The 20,060-nt window shown below is 46.3% G+C and overlaps 1 protein-coding gene across 2 annotated transcripts in view; it reads left to right on the forward strand.

The window, feature by feature from the left end:
- FBXO38 (F-box protein 38) overlaps positions 1-20,060 on the forward strand; it is a 178,448-nt gene that overhangs the window by 94,000 nt on the left and 64,388 nt on the right. For both annotated transcript variants that reach the window (XM_063928016.1, XM_063928017.1), the window contains exon 11: positions 11,879-12,021. In XM_063928016.1, the coding sequence (XP_063784086.1) occupies positions 11,879-12,021 (143 nt within the window). The remainder of the gene's footprint in view (positions 1-11,878; positions 12,022-20,060) is intronic.

A 20,060-nucleotide genomic window follows, 5' to 3' on the forward strand; every position in this document is an offset into this window, starting at 1 on the left:
TTGTGAGGAAAATCTGTAATTCCCTTAAGGCATCCCGGAAAGGTTTGGTCCTGATTTTGGGGGACTTTAACATGGTCCTTGACCCAACACTGGATAAATCCTCTCGTAACACTAGATTTGGGTAGACGACCTACCCATGATTATTCTAAGGCATTTAGACAGATCTTATGTGAGTTTGCTTTCTACGATGTTTGGAGAGCAAAAAACCCAACAACAAGGGATTATACCTTTTTGCTCTCCAGTACACAGTACATATTCCCATATTGATTTGGCTATTTTGGATAAATGGGTGGTTCAACAGAGCAAGAAGACTTCCATCCTGCCAGTAACGTGGTCAGACCATGCAACTCTCTATTTGTATTGGGATGTTAATTCGGTCAGGGTTCCCCCTAGTACTTGGCGATCGTTTACGTCTTGACCCGGAGGTTAAGCAGACCATAGCGCAATCCCTAAATCTTTACCTGGAGACAGACAAGCCTGAGGACACCTCCCTGTTTACCTTTTGGTGTTCCCTAAAAGCGGTGGTTAGAGGCTCTGCCATTCAGGTGGCAGCTAGGCTGCGTAAAAGAGCGACTGCTTACCAGGCAGATGTGGAGACCTGTATGGCTAGTCTAGAGTCTAGACACAAGCTGTCTCCAACTAATAAAAAGTTATATTGCAAGCTTTTAAAAGTTTGCGAGGAATGGTATATATTGGCATTAAAGGAGGTTCATAAATATCTCTTCCATCTGAAACAGAAATTTTATTTTCAGGGAGATAGGGCAGGTAGACTATTGGCCAGAAAATTAAGAGGCAAGAGACCGAAAGCCCGCATAAGAGTAATCACCGAAATGCAGGGTACTAAGTTTCAGACCCATCAGCTATTGCAAATGCTTTTGCAACATATTACTCCAAACTCTATAATCTGGCGGCTGATCCTACCATACTGCAGCCCTCAGCGATAGATATTGACTCATGGCTACAGTGAATCTGCCCGCTATTAGTCCAGATATTCTCCATTCATTAGCGTGCCCTTGGTCCCAAGAAGAGATAGACAGTGTCATCAAATCTCTTCCACCTGACAAGGCCCCCGGACCTGATGGTTATATTAACAACTTTTACTCTTGTTTCAAAGATACTCTCTCCACTATTTTGACTCAGGTGTTTAACGAAGCCTCGGCCTGAGGGACCTTTCCAAAAGAAATGCTGGAAGCTAGAATAGTGACATTCCCTAAACCGGGTAAAAATCCTGCTATTCTAGGCAACTACCATCCTATAGCATAACTCAATACGGATGTTAAAATTTATGCTAAGTTGCTCGCGAACAGACTCAATCCTCTCCTTCCCAATCTCGTTCATCAAGATCAGGTAGGCTTCATTCAGAGAAGACAATCACTCCATAATACTAGAAGAATTATCAATATCGTGGAGGCCTTCTCGGCGCCCCAGGACCCATTACTGCTGCTGTCCCTGGACGCAGAGAAGTCCTTTAATAGACTCCGCTGGGGCTGTCTTCACGCGGTATTACGCAAATTCGGATTGGTTGGGCGAGTCTCGACTTCAATAGCGGCCTTATATTCCGTTCCATTAGTTAAGGTGTTCGTGAATGGTCTGCTTTCTTCCTCTTTCTTGATTAGTAATGGCACATGCCGAGGCTGCCCTCTTTCACCCTAGTTTACGCATTGGCCATAGAGCCACTTGCTGAAGCGATTAGAACCTCAGATTTCTGCAGCGGGGTACACTGGGGTTCCACAAGGATAACATCGGGGTGTAGAGTAGGATCTTGATCCGAGGCACCAACAGGCTAAAAGCTTTGAATGTTCCCAGGATGCACAGTGCCGCCTCCTCTATATCCCCGCCTCCGTGCACAGGAGCTCAGTTTGTAAGTTGGTGCCCTGCAGGCAGGTCACTAACAGGGGGCTGCTCCAGCAGCCCTGAAAAGAGCTTTTATATGAAGTAATAGAAGACTTCAAGGGCTGCAGCATAGGCACTCACAGTGCTAGATGTCATTCTGACATCTTCTACTACAGCTCCATCACCTCCCCTGGCGGCGCTGTATACTCCCGCGCCCTGGTTGCCGGGTACTTAAAGCGGAGGGCTCCGGCGCTGCCTAGCACACACACCTGCCACTGCTCTACGGGATCGCGTGGCCTTACCAAGGGAGGAGGTAAGACGGTCCCCCAAGCGTGACCCGCTGCAAACCGTGATACGGCGCGGCCTTTGGGAGACGGGCCGCGCACGCTGGCGTGGACACTGTGGTAGTACAGGGACCCCACTAGACCACCAGGGCAAGGGCACAGGTCGGATTACATTATTAATCCATTTTACAAGGCCCGCAGTACCCGGTGGTGAAGTCCAGCAAGGGGATAAAGGCTCTGGCCTGTAGCCCCTCCCCCAGCTGCCATTTACTGAAATGTTCCCGTCATGGAGCTGCATATTTCTCTCTCTCCCTCACTCCCTGTCAGGGTTTGGCGCCATCACTACATGCTGAGCTGATTCTGGGACTGCATGGGCAATGTCTCCTATGTAAAGCCGCCTGCATCATCAGCGCTGTGCATTTACAGGACACTTAAGTATTCTACATGTCTTTAGACATTGTTCGTTAAGAAACAGTGCATTACTGCAGGGTTATTTAGTGCAAGTACCCTGTGATATACATCCAGTCTTTACTCTGCATTGATATATCTATAAGCCTATATAGCTTTACTTGGTGTTACTTAGTATTGCTAGTCCAGTGCAGTTTTATTGTTTGTCATAATTTCTGCATTGTACATGTGACTGTGTGTGTGCATATAGCTGCTGTGTGATATCTACTCCGTGTATCTCACTCATACTGCTATCCCTATATTCTGTTCCCTGAGGGGGAGCTAAGTGCATCAGGGTGTTTGTTTGATTTAGGTAGTTCACAGGATATTCTTATTTTATATTTTTCTTTGTGATTTTCAGTCACCATATACCTCTGCACAGGGGGTTCTTGGTCAGGTATTTTATCTGCTGATATTGTACTGTGTCACCGTGGTTTACGCTTTCATCATGTCAGCTGCAAGGGGAGATAGTTCAGTGGCTGATCCCGCAATACGCGGTGATGTGTTATTGGAGGATAACATAGCAGCTGAGGGTTCAGGTTCTGGGGGATCTTTACCCCCCCAGTCAGGTAGCGGCAACAGGTGCACATCCAGACCCGCCTTGGGCTGCTTCTCTACTTTACTGACTACGCTAGTAACTAGACTCATACCCCCTATGGGACCTCCCGTGCCTTTATAGCCACATATCGTTCCTGCGGGTAATCCACTATGGGCAGATCTCCTGTCCACTCAGTTACAGCAATTGAATCACTCATTGGCTAAACAGAAACCTAACCCTCGCCCGCCTAAGACCAAGGGGTCCTCTAAGTGGGCCATTACTTCCTCACAATCCACTCATGTTTTGGATACTTCTTCCGATGAAGATGGCGTATATACTGACCCCTCAGACACTGATGCAGATGCTTCTGCTGGGGAATCTATTTCACAGGTGGATGTTCCTGACCTCCTGGAGGCTATCAAGCTGATTTTTCACATTGATGATGAAACAGAACCTGCAGATAACTCTAAGAAACCTGATAGGTTCAAACGTCAGAAGGTTACTAAATTAGTTTTACCTCGTTCTGACCACTTGGTTGACATACATCAGGAATCCTGGGAGAATCCAGGAAAGAAATTCACACCTCATAAGAAGATGCTAGCTCGCTATCCCCTCGCTGCGGAGTTAAGTAAAAATTGGGAAACGCCACCGCAGGTGGACTCGCAAGTCGTTTGGCTGGTGCTGTCATCTGCTCTGCCTGTCACTACCGTCAACTCTCTGAAGGAACCGACTGATAAGCGTGTGGAGGGTTGCTTAAAGTCTATTTACACACTTGCAGGAGCTGTGCATAGGCCCACTATTACAGCTTCTTGGGCTGCAAAAGCTATTGCAGCCTGGGTTCAGGAGCTGGAAGCGGAGCTGGCGTCTAATTTTATTGTCATAATGCTAGACAATTTTTTTTATATATTGTTACAGCCTCTTATAACATTCAGGAGGCGGCTTCTGATACCGGTGTTCTGGCGGCCAAAGCGTCTACTACGTCCATTCTGGCTCGCCAGATTCTCTGGTTGTGGTACTAGTCTGTAGATCTGGACTCTAAGAAAACCTTGGAGGTGCTCCCTTTTAAGGGGAACATCCTTTTGGAGAGGATCTCAACAAGATTGTTGCTGATTTCCGCTAAGACTGCATGTCTACCTAGTACTGCTCCGAAGGTTAAGCGTACCTCCTTTCGTTCCTTTCGACCTCCAGGTAAAGCAAAGGGTCAGGCGTACCCGAAACAATCTTGCACTTCCAAAACCAATAAGCCCAAAGCTAAGCATGCCTGGGTTGCCCGTCAGCCTGCTTCCATAACAGACCAGCCTGCTGCATGACGGGGCGGGCCTCCCCTGGGGGATCCCCGGGTGGGAGGCCGACTTCTGCGGTTTACCCAGGTATGGTTGAGGACCACTTCGGACGCCTGGGTAAGGGAAGTCGTCACTCACGGATACGCCATATCCTTCAAGAAACGTCCCCCTCGTCAATTTTGTATGACAAACTTCCCTTCGGATCAGGTAAAGGCGAAATATCTCCGTCTGGTGGTACAATCCCACCTGGACACAGGAGTGGTAGTGCCGGTGCCTCTGGCTCAGAGAGGCAGGGGGTACTATTCAACGCTGTTCCTAGTCCTGAAACCGAATGGTTCCTCCCAGCCCATTCTCAACCTCAAGTCTTTGAACAAGTTTGTGAGGGTATCCAAGTTTCATATGGAAACTCTTTGCTCTATTGTTCTGGCTTTGGAGCCAGGGGACTGTATGGTATCCCTGGACATACAGGATGCTTAACTACATATTCCTATTGCCATGTCGCATCAGCAATACCTGCTGTTTGCTATTGGCAACCTCCATTATCAATTCCGGGCCTTACCTTTTGTACTGACCACGGCTCCACGAATCTTAACCAAGGTCATGGCGGTGATGACGGCCCTGCTCCGCCGTCAGGATATCAGGATCCTGCCGTATCTGGACGACTTGCTGATCTTGGGGAATTCCCCAGAAGTTCTCTGTCATCTGGATCTAACGGTCCAGTTTCTGCAAGCCCACGGGTGGCTCATCAACTGGGAGAAATCATCCCTGGTCCCTGCCCAGAGCATGGTGCACCTGGGGGCATTGTTGGACATGCACAACCAGCGGTTGTTCTTGTCACAGGAGAAGGTCCTGAACTTTCAGGACAAGATACAATGCTTCCTCTCTCGCCCGCAAGTGTCGATACACTCGGCGATGCAAGTACTAGGCCTCATGGTGTCGGCTTTCGTCATGGTAGAGTATGCTCAATTTCATTCCCGCCCTCTGCAGAAGCTGATTTTTGCCAAGTGGGACGGCCTGCCTCACCGGGTCAGGTCTCACATTATCTCCTTGTCTCCGGAGGTTCGTCTGTCACTGAGCTGGTGGCTAGAGGACCAACGATTGAGCAGGGGTCGTCCTTTCTGGATCTTCAACTGGGTCCTCCTGACAACGGATACCAGTCTGAGGGGTTGGAGCAACACTCTCTTGAGGGACGAGTCTCCCGATAAACATTCTGGAATTGCGGGCGGTGTTCAATGCTCTGAAACTGGCCCAGCATCTGATACAGAACGGGTCTGTTCAAGTATAGTCGGACAACGCCACCACGGTGGCGTACATGAATCATCAAGGCGGCACTCGAAGCCGCATGGCAATGATGGAAGTGTCAAGGATTCTTCAATGGGCGGAACTCCACCTACCAGCCATATTGGCAGTGTTCATTCCGGGGGTCCTCAACTGGGAAGCAGACTTCCTCAGTTGTCAGGACGTACACGCCGGAGAGTGGAGCCTTCATCCAGAAGTATTTCAACTCCTAGTGGACAAGTGGGGCCTACCAGATGTAGGCCTGATGGCGTCTCAACACAATCACAAGGTTCCGGTCTTCGGAGCAAGGACAAGGGATCCTCAAGCAGCGTTCATGGATGCACTGGCAATTCCATGGAACTTTCGGCTGCCATACGTGTTCCCTCCAGTGTCACTCCTGCTCAGGGTAATAAGGAAGTTCAAGCAAGAAGGAGGATTATTACTTCTAATCGCTCAAGCGTGACCCAGATGGCATTGGTTCTCAGACCTGCAGGGTCTCTCGATAGAGCGTCCTCTTCTACTTCCACAACACCCAGACCTCCTAGTTCAGGGCCCTTGTGTCTACCAGGACTTGGCCTGGCTGGCTTTGATGGTGTGGCCCTTGAAGCTTCAGTTCTGAGGGCCAAAGGATTTTCTGAGGCGGTCATTCAAACTATGTTGAAGACCCGTAAACCGGTTTCTGCTTGGATTTATCATTCACTCAGGGTGTTCTACGGATTCAACCTCCCTATGTTCCTCCTGTGGCTCCTTGGGATTTTTCAGTTGTTCTGGATGCCTTACAAGAGTCTCCGTTGGAAACTCTAGAATCTGTGGACCTTAAGTGGCTTACTCTTCAGGTCTTGTTTCTGCTGGCTATTGCCTCTGCTAGACAGGTTTCAGACTTGGGTGCATTATCCTGTCACCCTTTCTGATTTTTCACTGTGAGCGGGCAGTTCTCCGAACTCATCCTGGTTATTTGCCTAAGGTGGTGTCGGCTTTCCACCTTAACCAAGAGATTGTGGTTCCGGCCTTTACATTTCCAGGTTTATCCTCCAAAGAGTGGTCTTTGGATGTAGTATGGCCTCTCTGTATTTATGTGAAGAGAACGGCTTTGCTTAGGAGATCTGATTCTCTCTTTGTCCTTTTTGGTTTTAACAAATGTGGCTGTCCTGCTAACAACAAGCAGACCTTGGCCAGATGGATTAGAATGGTGATTGCACATACTTATGTGCAGGCTGGCCATCCAGCTCCTGATACCATCAAAGCCCATTCTACTCAGTCTGTTGGACCTTCTTGGGTGGCCCGCTGTGGTGCGACCCTTGAACAATTGTGCAAGGCGACTATGTGGTCCTCCGTGAACACGTCCATAAGGTTCTGTGCCTTCGATACTTCCGCCTCCCAGGATGCCTCTTTGGACGCCGAGTTCTTGTGCCCGCTACAGTGCGTCCCCTCCCATGAGGAACTGCTTTAGGACATCCCCGATGTTATCCCTGTGGAACCCCAGTGTACCCCGCTGCAGAAAAGGAGATTTATGGTAAGAACTTACCTTTGTTAAATCTCTTTTTGCGAGGTACACTGGGTTCCACAGGGCGCCCACCCTGACTCACTTAGCTTCTTTGGGTTTGTGTGGCATTAGCCGCTGACACCTTCTCCTGTCGTGAGAATGTGGTGTATGTGGCTACTAACGGTTGTCGTCTTTTACCTGCTACTGCATTGGACTGGTTAACAAAACTGAGCTGTGCACGGAGGCTCGGTTGTAGAGGAGGCGGCGCTGTGCATCCTGGGAACAGTCAACGCTTATAGCCTGTTGGTGCCTCGGATCAACATCGTACTCTACACCCTGATGTTATCCCTGTGGAACCCAGTGTACCTCGCAGAAAGAGATTTAACAAAGGTAAGTTCTTTTCTTTTCATAGATCTCCATTTTATAAGGGACCCTACTATCTCTGGTAAGATGTATAAAATCTGGTTGTTCGCAGATGACGTTCTATTAACTATTGTGGATCCAGACATATCGTTACCCCATTTACATGGTATTTTTGAAAATTATTCTACTTCTTACTATAAATTGAATAGGTCAAAAACCGAAGCTCTCCCTATAAACTTTAACCCTGACATCCTTCGATCTCTCCGTGCTGACTATGTGTATTCCTGGGCAGGATGAAATCTCAAATATCTGGGTATCCTGATTACCACCTAACTAGAGTACTTGATCTCAACCAACTACGTCCCATTCCTCAACAAATAATCCTCAATGTCCTTGGCCTGGATGATGTTGAATATTTTGTGGTTGGGTCGCATTGCAGCTCTGAAAATGATGCTACTACCAAAAATGTTATACCTATTTAGAACCATACCCCTAATAGTGTCCAAATCACTCCTAAATAAATTTCATACGGCCTTTTTTAAATTTATCTGGAAAGGGAAAAAACCCAGACTGGCTAGGAAAATTTTATCCCTTTCTAAGCAAGATGGGGAAGTTGCGTATCCAGATCTACATAACTACCAACTTGCACTTCTATTCTCTCGCAGGTAGGTGGGCTTGGTTCGCCTCTAGTGTTCCCAAAGTGTGGGTGACCATAGAATGTGACTTGGTCTCTCTATTCCCTGTGATATACTGCTTATGGCTCCACCCATCAGCTGACCTGCATTCATTAATTAGTCACTTCAGTTGACCTGCATTCATTAATTAGAGTCACTTCAGTTTTGAACACTCATAAGGCGTGGCTGGAGTTTGCTATGGCAAGCCCAGACTTCTCTCTCCCCTGCAATCACCTCTACCTTGAATGAGTGGCTTCCCTAATCCCAAACCGTTCTTATAAATTTTGGATTTCCCAGGGTATAACTTCATTAGCGGAAGTATCCTTATCGGGGGCTCTACTCTCTTATACCCAGATCCAGTCCCACTACTCCCTTTCCCATAGGGATTTTTTTAAATATCTTCAGCTTAGCAATGGCTACTCGGTATCACTCAGACCCCCCATACAATATCAACACTCCCCAAATATATTTTTGATAGATTGAAGTGGGTTGATAGCAAAGGTGGAATCACATGGTGGTATTCTCTCATACATATTGAAATGGGTGAGTGACCTTTCCATATCTATGACTGTAGATGATTGGCGTACAATCTTTAAGACTTGTTTTCGATTATCCAAATGTATCTCCCACTCGGAACAATTTTTTTAGTTGCTACATTGTTTACACCTTATGCCGGTATTACTCCATAAAATCTGTCCATCTCAACCAAACCTCTGTTGGCGTAACTGTGGTTGTGTGGGTTCTCTCTTATATACCTTTTGGACATGACCCACCGTCTCCCACTTATGGCTCTTAGTTTTTGCTTTAATCTCTAAAGTATTAAACATCTCGGTCGCCCCAGACCCAATGTTGGCATTGTTCCATCTGTCACATCCTAATTACTACTAAATCCCTGATCGAACAGCATTGGCGATCCCCTCACATTCCGACTATCGCCCAAATTGAACAAAAAGTTCACTCCCACTATGAAAATGAAACAGCGGGGAGTCCATACTTCTCCGCCTCCAACCCTTGGATTAGATGGTTCTCATGGAATGAGTACTGGCTTACTAAAATGTAGAATGTATATAACACTGTACTTTTTGTTGTTACCCCCGCGAGGTAGACTGACACTAGAGCTTCATTCTTTCAGTTTCCATGGAAGATAGACTTGTCGCCTGCTTCCCTTCAGAAACCTATAATTTAATTTTCCTTCTGGAATTGACCTGATTTTACTTTTTGGACAAATGCCGTTACGGTATAAAGTGTGTTACAGGTTGAGTATCCCATATCCAAATATTCCGAAATACGGAATATTCCGAAATACAGACTTTTTTGCGTGAGACTGAGATAGTGAAACCTTTGTTTTTTGATGGCTCAATGTACACAAACTTTGTTTAATACTCAGTTATTAAAAATATTGTATTAAATGACCTTCAGGCTGTGTGTATAAGGTGTATATGAAACATAAATGAATTGTGTGAATGTAGACACACTTTGTTTCATGCACAAAGTTATAAAAAATATTGGCTAAAATGACCTTCAGGCTGTGTGTATAAGATGTATATGAAACATAAATGCATTCTGTGCTTAGACTTAAGTCCCATCCCCATGATATCTCATTATGGTATGCAATTATTCCAAAATACGGAAAAATCCGATATCCAAAATTCCTCTGGTCCCAAGCATTTTGGATAAGGGATACTCAACCTGTATAAGCTGTCAGTTGCAGTACTGTGTCTGCTATCGTCAGTTCTTTATGTACATTGTATATCTCAATGTGTGCTCCCATCCTGTCCCCTTCCTCTTTTCTTTTTCTGTATCCAATTTCCCTGATTTGTCTTAAAAATCTAATAAAAACTTAATTTTCAAAAAAAAAGTTCTGGTGCAACCAATTACCTTCAGAAGTTACATAATTAGTGAAATGAAGTCCACTTGTTTGCAATCTAAGTGTCACATGATCTGTCAGTATAAACACACCTTTTCTGAAAGGCTCCAGAGGCTGCAACACCATGAAGACCAAGGAACTCTCCAAACAAGTCAGACAAAGTTGTTGAGAAGCACAAGTCAGGGTTGGGTTATGAAAAAAAATATCCAAATCTTTGCTGATCCCCCGGAGCATCATCAAATCCATTATCTTCAAATGGAAAGAACATGGTACCACAACAAACAAGGAAGGAGGGCATTAATTAGAGAGGCAGCACAGAGACCAAAGGTAACCCTGAATGAGCTGCAGAGTTCCACAGTAGAGACTGGTGTATCTGTGCATGTGACCACAATAAGCTGTACACTCCATAGAGCTGGGCTTTATGGAAGAGTGGCCAGAAAAAAGCCATTACTTAGTGTTAAAAATAAGAAGGCACGTTTTGAGTTTGCCAAAAGGCATGTGGACAACTCCCCAAATGTATGGAGGAAGTTGCTCTGGTCAGATGAGACTAAGGGGCTCATTCTGACCTGATCGCACGCTGCCGTTCATCGCAGCGCAGCGATCAGGTCAGAAGTGCGCTGGTGCCACAGTGCGCCGGCGCATGGCTGACAGCCGACGGCTGTCGTTGCCTAGCGATCACCTCTGCCTGATTGACAGACAGAGGCGGGAGGGGGCGGGACGGGGTTGTTTGACCGGCGGTGTTTGACCGTGAGGGGGGCAGGCCACAGCGGCTGCTTGACATCACACGCAGTCGCTGCGATCTGGACAGCAACTAGTAGCTCCCGACCAGCACGCAAAACCTGTGCTGGCCGGGAGCTACTCCTGAAGTGCAAAAGCATCGGCGCTGTGCAATGCTTTTGTACTCCGGTGGGGTGGGGGAGTGGGCCTGACATGCGGGGCAGACTAGCCCTGTGCTTGGCGTCCCCCCACATGTCAGTGTGCCTGATCGTAGCCCTGCAAAATTTTGCAGGGCTACGATCAGGTCTGAATTAGGCCATAAAATTTAACTAAGGAAAACGCTATGTCTGGCGCAAACCCAACACATCCCATCACCCCAAGAACACCATCCCCACAGTGAAACATGGTGGTGGCAGCATCATGCCGTGGGGATGTTTTTCAGCAGCAGGGACTGGAAAACTGTTTTGAATCGAGGGAAATATAGATGGTGCTAAATACAGGGATATTCTTCGCAAAACCTGTTTCAATCTGCCTATGATTTGAGACTGGGACGGAGGTTCACCTTCCAGCAGGACAATGACCTGAAATATACAGCTACACTCGAGTGGTTTAAGGGGAAACCTTTAAATGTGTTGGAATGGCCTAGTCAAAGCCAGACTTGAAGATTGCTGTTCACAAGCGGAAACCATCCAACATGAAGAAGCTGGAGCAGTTTTGCCTTGAGATATGGGCAAAATTCCCAGTGGCAAGCTCATAGAGACTTATCCAAAGTGACTTGCAGCTGTAATTGCCACAAAAGGTGGCTCTACAAAGTACTGACTTTAGGGGGCTGAAGAGTTATGCACGCTGAAGTTTTCTGTAACTTTGTCCTATTTGTTGTTTGCTTCAAAATAAAAAAAAATTATATATATATCTTCAAAGTTGTAGGCATGTTCTGTAAATGAAATTATGCAAACCTTCAAACAATCCATTTTAATTCCAGGTTGTGAGGCAACAAAACATGAAAAATGCAAAGGAGGGGTGAATGCTTTAGCAAGGCACTGTAAGTGGAATCTAAAGACTGCCTAGAAATTGTGTACTTTCATTTTATACTCCCTCTGCTTTCTTGAAGATCACTCTCGGTGGAACCGGTTGGTTGATCTCAGTTTGGTGCGGTGCCATGCCATAAAGCTGGAGTCCTTCAGTCAATTTGTTGAATTGCTTCCCAGCTTAGAATTTATCTCACTGGACCAGATGTTTCGGGAACCTCCTAAGGTGAGTTATTGGGATATAAAGCAAACTTTACATAGTTGACTTGTTATGAGCCTGCGGTGAATGGATATAGATGAAATCCTTTTGGTCTATAATTTTATTATAGATTCCTTTAACACTGACTGGTGGGGGAAGAAAATAAATGTGTTACTTTGAATAAAGCTGATGCGTGCTTTGTATGAAGTGCAAATTAGCCCCAAATTAGTCACAGTAGACGGCTCTATGGGGTTAATTCTGAGTTGATCGCAGCAGCAAGTTTGTTAGCAATTGGGCAAAACCATGTGCACTGCAGGGGGGGGGCAGATATAACATTTGCAGAGAGAGTTAGATTTGGATGGGTTATTTTGTTTCTGTGCAGGGTAAATAGTGGCTGCTTTATTTCTACACTGCAATTTAGATTTCAGTTTGAACACACCCCACCCAAATCTAACTCTCTGTGCACATGTTATATCTTCCCCCCCTGCAGTGCGCATGGTTCTGCCCAACTGCTAACAAAATTGCTGCTGCGATCAACTCAGAATTAGGCCCTATGTTCTGTGTATGAGACACATGCAGTCACGCTGCACTATAGGCGCACTCCTTTATTAAATATGAATGAGCCCTCGTAGTATTCCTGGCTGCCTGACAGAAAAATATGATCATTACCAATCTGGTCAACATAATTGGCACCCTTGAATTATAAGTACATCAAGTACAAAATCTCCTGAAAGCAGAAATGTAGTTAAACAGCTTTGGTCTATAGGCACACGTGTGGCACAGAACAGCTAAGGATATAACAGTTTAAAAAAAGCAATAGAAGGAAAAAACTATACAAATTGAAAGCTTGCCATAACACAATAAATGGCACCTTTTTGAGGAACTCTGTGTGTAGGAAAAAAGAGCTAGATTAGACTCAATTATGATAAATTACATATTGGAGCCTCCTGTGATAAATTGTCAGTGCTCACATGACTTCAGTTAACCAGTGAATCATAGCTTTAATGTTTTAAAAGGCCACTTTGTATTCGGTGTTACTTTGTCAAAATGGGAAAGACATGAGAGCGTTTTGAGCGCTTCAAAAGTGCAATCATCACCAAACACAGGACCTCTAAAGAGTACAGGCCCAACTCCCCTTTTAAGTATAAACACATCAGTTGTTTTTGGAAAATTATTTTGCTTGGTGTTATACCTAATTTAATATGAAAAGAATAATTCTGTGAATTTTTACTTTTGTATGGAATTTCAGAAGTAAAAGCCTCTCCCATAAGATTACATATACTGACAGCAGCTTTCAAGCCATCTGATATCTTGTGCTTGCCTTCCTCCCACTCCCCCTCTACTTGCTCCTTTCCAAGTTAAGAAATTTTTAGAGACATATGGATTAATTTACAAAGCAGCAGATTCCTGGAGGAGCTGAATGTGTATATTTACAGAGGCACTCGCTGTCAGTGTAATGGCCGTCATTCTTTGCACTGACTGAGTGCAGTTTTAAATTGGCACCTCCAACATGCCAGGAAGCGCGGGTTACAAAAGCTGCTGCTATGTAAATATAGCCCATAGTCTCACTTATAGCTACTCTAAACTGACTTTCTCTTACGTCCTAGAGGATACTGGGAATCCATTTAGTACCATGGGGTATAGATGGGTCCACTAGGAACTTTGGGCACTTTAAGAATTTGATAGTGTGCACTGGCTTCTCCCTCTATACCCCTCCTACCAGACTCAGTTTAGAAAATGTGCCCGGAGGAGCTGGTCACGTCGCTGGAAGCTCCTGAAGAGTTTTCTGCATTTATTTTATCTGTTTGTTATTTTCAGGCAGGACTGGATGGCAGCAGCCTGCCTGCTTCGTGGGACTTAGGGGGGGGAATGGTCCAACCTCTTGAAGGGTTAATGGTCCTGTTCCCCACTGACAGGACACTAGCTCCTGAGGGAACTATTTGCATGCCCCACCACGGCATTACATAAGCGTACATTCCCGCAGCACGCCGCCACCCCTAACAAAGATAGAAGAGTGGTGAGTACTAAGCCGGCGTTCCGGTTAGCGGGTTGCCGGTCATTTTGGCGTCATGAGGGTACGGAGACGCACAGATTCTACGGGGGCGGCGGGGTCTCCAGACTCAGTACACAGTGCAAACGCACCGCTTCTGAGGGAGCAAACTGAGTCTAAGTACACTGCGGGTGTACACAGTACCCAGAGTGGAATTGGAGACTTTTAAAGGTGACTGACTCCATTTTAAGCACTAACGTTACCTCAGGCAGTATAAAAAGCGGGAAGACTACGCGCCATTGAAGGGGTGGAGCTTTACTATGAGCGGATCCATCAGCTCACCACCGCCATTTTCCCCCTGCAGTGGACACCAGACGCTGACTGACAGGTACGTGCAGCTTCTCCAGAGAGACTCCAGATTACCTCAGCAGTGCCAGAAGGTCGTAGTGTTGGGAAGGGGGGGGGGGGGGGGTGGAGCGCTTACTAGTATACTAAGTCCCCAATCTAGTTACTTAGTCGGCGACCCGGCTAAGCTTGGCATTAGCAGTGAGGGCGCTGTGTGCTGGCTCCAGGCTATCTGTGTCTCTCTTGAAGGGCTCTTTGTGGGTTAATTGTGCATTTAACCTTTTTCCTCTGTGTGTGTGTGTGTGCTGTCACTGTCACAGTATGTCAGACAAAGAGTGTGTTTCATGTAAGGCACAGTGTTCCTCTTCTCCGGGGGGTTCACTGCAGTGTACTCAGTGCAGTGTACCTTCCCAGGCTAGCGGGTCGGAGCCAGCTTGGCTGGATTCCATTAGGGGAATGATTTCTAATATTTCGACTAAATTGTCCCGCAATTAGAAAGAGACGCAATACTTAAGAAAATCGATGACTGAGTTTATGAACGGAGACTCAGTACCCAAACCAGCGTCTCAGTCCCCTACTATTTGTCCGCAAAAACGTCCTTTGGCCCATATCCTGCAGTCTGACTCTGATGATGAGGGTTCAGACATGGGAGAGGTGGACTCAGAGTTGGGGGAGGCCACTCTGTCACAGGGAATACATGCTCTCATAGAAGCTATCAGAGAAGTTCTACATATCCCTGATAAGGTAACAGAGGAGACTGAGAAGTCTTATTTTAATATAAAAAAGAAATCCTCAGCCACTTTTCCTGTGTCAAAGGGACTAAATACTCTGTTTGAAGAACCGTGGGTTAATCCTGATAGGAAATTTCAAATCAAGGTTGATATCATCTTTTCCCTTTCCTCTTGAGGATAGGAAAAAATGGGAAATTCCACTGATAGTGGATGCATCAGTCTCTAGGCTGTCACGGAAAATTGTATTGCCTGTCCCGGGTGCAGCCTCCCTAAAAGACACGGCTGATCGTAGAATTGAGAATACACTCAAATCTCTGTATACAGCTGCTGGGGTGGTGCAGAGACTGTAGCATGTGGGTGGATTACTAAGGCCATCGCCAAATGGTCGGGTAACCTAATTGAGGGGTTAGGTAGCTTGCCTCAGGGGAAGATTATTTTACTCCTGCAACATATACAGGACTCTGCGAATTTTATGGTGGAAGCCATAAAAGAAATATGATTGCTTAATGCACGTACTACTGCTATGGCAGTGTCAGCACGCAGGGGCTTGTGGCTACGCCAGTGGACTGCTGACGTGGACTCCAGGGAAGGCGTGGAAGGCCTACCTTTCACAGGAGAGGCCTTATTTGGAGATAAACTAGACAAATGTATCTCCAAAGCTACTGCGGGTAAGTCCACGTATCTTCCTTCTGCAGCTCACCCAGCCAGGAAGGCCTACTCCGGACCTAATCTACAGTCCTTTCGGACTGCCAAGTTTAAGGGCAAAACCAGAGGTTCTTCTACAGCCACCAGAGGCGCTAGAGGTAAACCTCGAAAACTAGCAACTGCCGGTTCACAGGAGCAGAGCTCAAGCTCTGCTTCCTCAAAGCCTTCAGCATGATTGTGGACCGCAATGCCTGGAGGACTGGCAGGTGGGAGCCCAACTAAAATTTTTCAGTCACATCTGGACAACATCTTGCCTGGATCCCTGGGTCATAGGGGGTAATTCAGACCTGATCGTGGCAGCAAATTTGTTGGCAGTTGGGCAAAACCATGTGCACTGCAGGGGTGGCAGATATAACATTTGCAGAGAGAGTTAGATCTGGGTGGGTTATATTGTTTCTGTGCAGGGTAAATATTGCCTGCTTTATTTTTACACTGCGTTTTAGATTTCAGTTTGAACACACCCCACCCAAATCTAACTCTGTCTGCAAATGATTTATCTCCCCCCGCAATGCACATGGTTTTGCCCAGCTGCTAACAAATTTGCTGCTACGAATTACCCCCATAGATCTTATTTCCCAGGGCTACAGACTAGACTTTCAGGAGCTCCCACCTCACAGATTCTTCAAATCAGGCTTACCAGTTTCACAGCAAGCAAGTGTAATCTTACAGAACACCATTCAGAAACTGGTACAGACTCAGGTCTTTGTTCCAGTTCCACCTCATCTGCAAAACAAGGGATATTATTCCAGTTTGTTTGTAGTACCGCCACCGGATGGTTCAGTAAGACGATTTTGAACTTCAAGTCGTTGAACTCGTACTTATGAGTGTTCAAATTCAAGATAGAGTGTCTGAGAGCGGTGATCTCAGGTCTGGAGGAGGGGGAATTCCTCGTGTCTCTGGATATCAAAGATGCGTACCTTCACATTCCGATCTGGCCGCCTCATCAGGCTTATCTGCGGTTTGCACTGCAGGACTGCCACTACCAGTTCCAGGCCCTGCCATTTGGTCTCTCCACGGCCCCGAGAGTGTTCACCAAGGTGATGGCAGAGATGATGTTTCTACTCTGCAAACAGGGAGTGAACATAATTCCGTACCTGGACGATCTTCTGATAAAGGCATCATCCAGGGAGTGGTTGATGGCCAGCATTGGCCTCTTAACCAGACTACTCCTGGATCATGGGTGGATTCTGAACTTACCAAATCTCACCTGGAACCGACGCAGAGGCTTCCTTTCCTGGGAATGATACTGGACACAGAGTCTCAGAGAGTGTTCCTTCCCTTGGAGAAGGCTATGGTAATCCAGTTGATGGCTAGGGCTGTCCTGAAGCCAACCCAGATCTCTGTGCATCTGTGCATTCTCCTTTTGGGGAAAATGGTGGTCTCTTACGAGACGCTTCATGCGAGGCCCTTCCAGCTGGATCTGTTGGACAAATGTTCCGGATCGCATCTTCACATGCACCAGAGGATCTGTCTGTCGCCAAAAGCCACAATCTCCCTTCTGTGTTGGCTACAGACTTCTCACCTCGTCGAGGGTCGGAGGTTCGGTATTCAGAATTGGATTCTGCTAACCACAGATGCAAGCCTCAGAGGTTGGGGAGCAGTCACCCAGGGGCTGCAGTTTCAAGAAAGATGGTCAAGTCGGGAAGTCGTCCTTCCAATAAACATCTTGGAACTCAGGGCAATCTACAACGCCCTTCTGCAGGCCTCATCTCTACTTCGGAATCAGGCCATTCAAGTCCACTCGGACAATGTAACGGCGGTAACGTACATAAACTGACAGGTCGGAACGAAAAGCAGAGCAGCAATGTCAGAGGTGTCAAGAATTCTCCTCTGGACGGAAAAACACGCAATGGCATTATCAGCGGTCTTCATTTCGGGAGTAGACAACTGGGAAACAGACTTCCTCAGCAGACACGACCTACACCCGGGGGAGTGGGGCCTCAACCCGGAGATGTTCCGGTGGTTAACACGTCGGTGGGGATATCCACAGATGGTCATGATGGCCTTTTGACTCAACAAGTAGCTCAAGCGGTATTGTTCCAGGTCAATAGACGCACAAGCAGTGGCGGTAGACGCTCTGACAACTGTGGGTTTACCAGCTAGAGTACGTGTTTTCTCCACTTCCTCTGATCTCAAGAATGCTAAAGATAATAAAAAGGAAAAAGGTTCAAGCAATCCTCATTGCTCCGGACTGACCTCGAAGGGCCTGGTACGTGGATCTTCATGAGATGCTGATCGAAGATCCGTGGCCTCCACCTCTTCGCGAGGATCTTCTGCAACAGGGCCCATTCGTCTATCAAGACTTACCGCGGCTACGTTTAACTGCATGGAAGTTGAACGGCTGATTTCTAGCCAGAAGAGGGATTCCTGACAAGGTCATCCCGACTATGATCCAAGCCAGGAAGGGGGTAACATCTAAACATTACCACTGTATATGGAAGAAGTATGTCTCTTGGTGTGAGAGCAGACGTTATTCTGCGGTGGAATTTCATCTGTGACGACATCTGCTTTTTCTGCAGTCGGGAGTGGATGTGGGCCTACGCCTAGACTCCATTAAAGTCCAAATTTTGGCCTTGTCTATTTACTTTCGGAAACAATTGGCTTCTCTCCCTGAGGTCCAGACATTTTTGAAAGGTCTTCTGCACATCCAGCCTCCCTTTGTGCCTCCCAAGACACCTTGGGATTTCAATCTGGTGCTGCAGTTCCTCCAATCAGACTGGTTTGAACCGCTACAAGAGGTTGACCTAAAGTACCTTACGTGGAAGACCGTCACACTGTTGGCCTTGGCCTCAGAAAGACGTGTGCTAGGGCGTTGTCTTACAAGAGTCCCTACTTAATTTTCCATGAGGACAGAGCTGAACTCAGAACTCGTCAGCAATTTCTTCCTAAGGTGGTGTCCGCTTTTCACATCAACCAACCTATTTTGGTTCCGGCTGTGACGGACACCTCTGCTACTTCAAAGTCTTTGGATGTTGTGAGGGCTTTGAAGGTGTATGTAAAGAGAACAGCTCATCGCAGAAAATCTGACTCTATGTTCGTTCTCTATGATCCCAATAAAATTGGGTGTCCTGCTTCAAAGCAGTCTATTGCACGCTGGATCAGGCTCACTATCCAGCATGCTTATTCCACGGCAGGATTGCCGGTTCCAAAATCTGTACAAGCCCACTCTACTAGGTCGGTGGGTTCTTCTTGGGCGACTGCCCGGGATGTCTCGGCTTTACAGCTCTGCCAAGCAGCTACGTGGTAAGGTTCGAACACGTTTGCAAAGGTTTACGAGTTTGATACTTTGGCCTCTGATGACCTTCAGTTTGGTCAATCAGTTCTGCAGGAACCTCAGCACTCTCCCACCCGGTTTGGGAGCTTTGGTACTTCCCCATGGTAATAAAATGGATTCCCAGTATCCTCTAGGATTTTAGTTACCTACCGGTAAATCCTTTTCTCATAGTCCGTAGAGGATACTGGGCGCCCACCCGGTGCTACGTTCTTCCTGCACTGTTACTTGGTTAAGTATTCTGGTTTGTTCAGCTTTTGCTGTTCATGTTTCAAGTTGTTTAGCATGGCTTTCCCATTGTTCTGTGTGCTGGTTCATACGGACTACGAGAAAAGGATTTACCGGTATGTTGTTAAAATCCTATTTTTCCATTTTGGCTAGTCGTCTGCTAATGTCCAAAAGTATTTAGAATAGAAAATTACACTTTTCCAACACGTTAAATATTTAAAAATATACTTTCTGAATTAATAATATTTTATAAGGCATTGCACTATTATCAGCTGTGACACACACATTACAGCTTTCTATTCCCTTTCTACAAGGTTCCAGCCACAAATGAAAGCTGTGTTTGGAAGTCCTTATTATTAGTCCATATCTTGAATGAAACCAGTTTTGTTGGTGACATGTTTTTGCATCTGATTAAGTGCAATTATATAAATGACTACCTAATGGCAAACACATTTTTTCATTATAGTTTTCCTATAATAAAGTAGATTTATTGACTATAAATGGTAAATGTCATGCCGAAACCATGGTGGGGATTAAAGAAAAGTATGACTCCTAGGATCTAGGCAAATGGATATATGAGGCGAGATGTAATAGCGTCCAAAATTGCCAGAGGTGCGGGTTGTCGGCCGAACTCTGAAGTTTTTTAAATCGGCAGTTACTTACAAGGCATGGTTTTGCCTTGTAAATGACTGTGCTTTAAAAAAGTTTTTTTTATGTCCGGCATCTCGCACCTCCGGCAATCTCGGACGCTATTGCATCTCATCTAATAAAGTAGGAAACAGAATCAAGAATTCCA

The sequence above is a fragment of the Pseudophryne corroboree genome, chromosome 6 (assembly GCF_028390025.1).
Source record: "Pseudophryne corroboree isolate aPseCor3 chromosome 6, aPseCor3.hap2, whole genome shotgun sequence".
Classification (NCBI taxonomy): Eukaryota; Metazoa; Chordata; class Amphibia; order Anura; family Myobatrachidae; genus Pseudophryne; species Pseudophryne corroboree.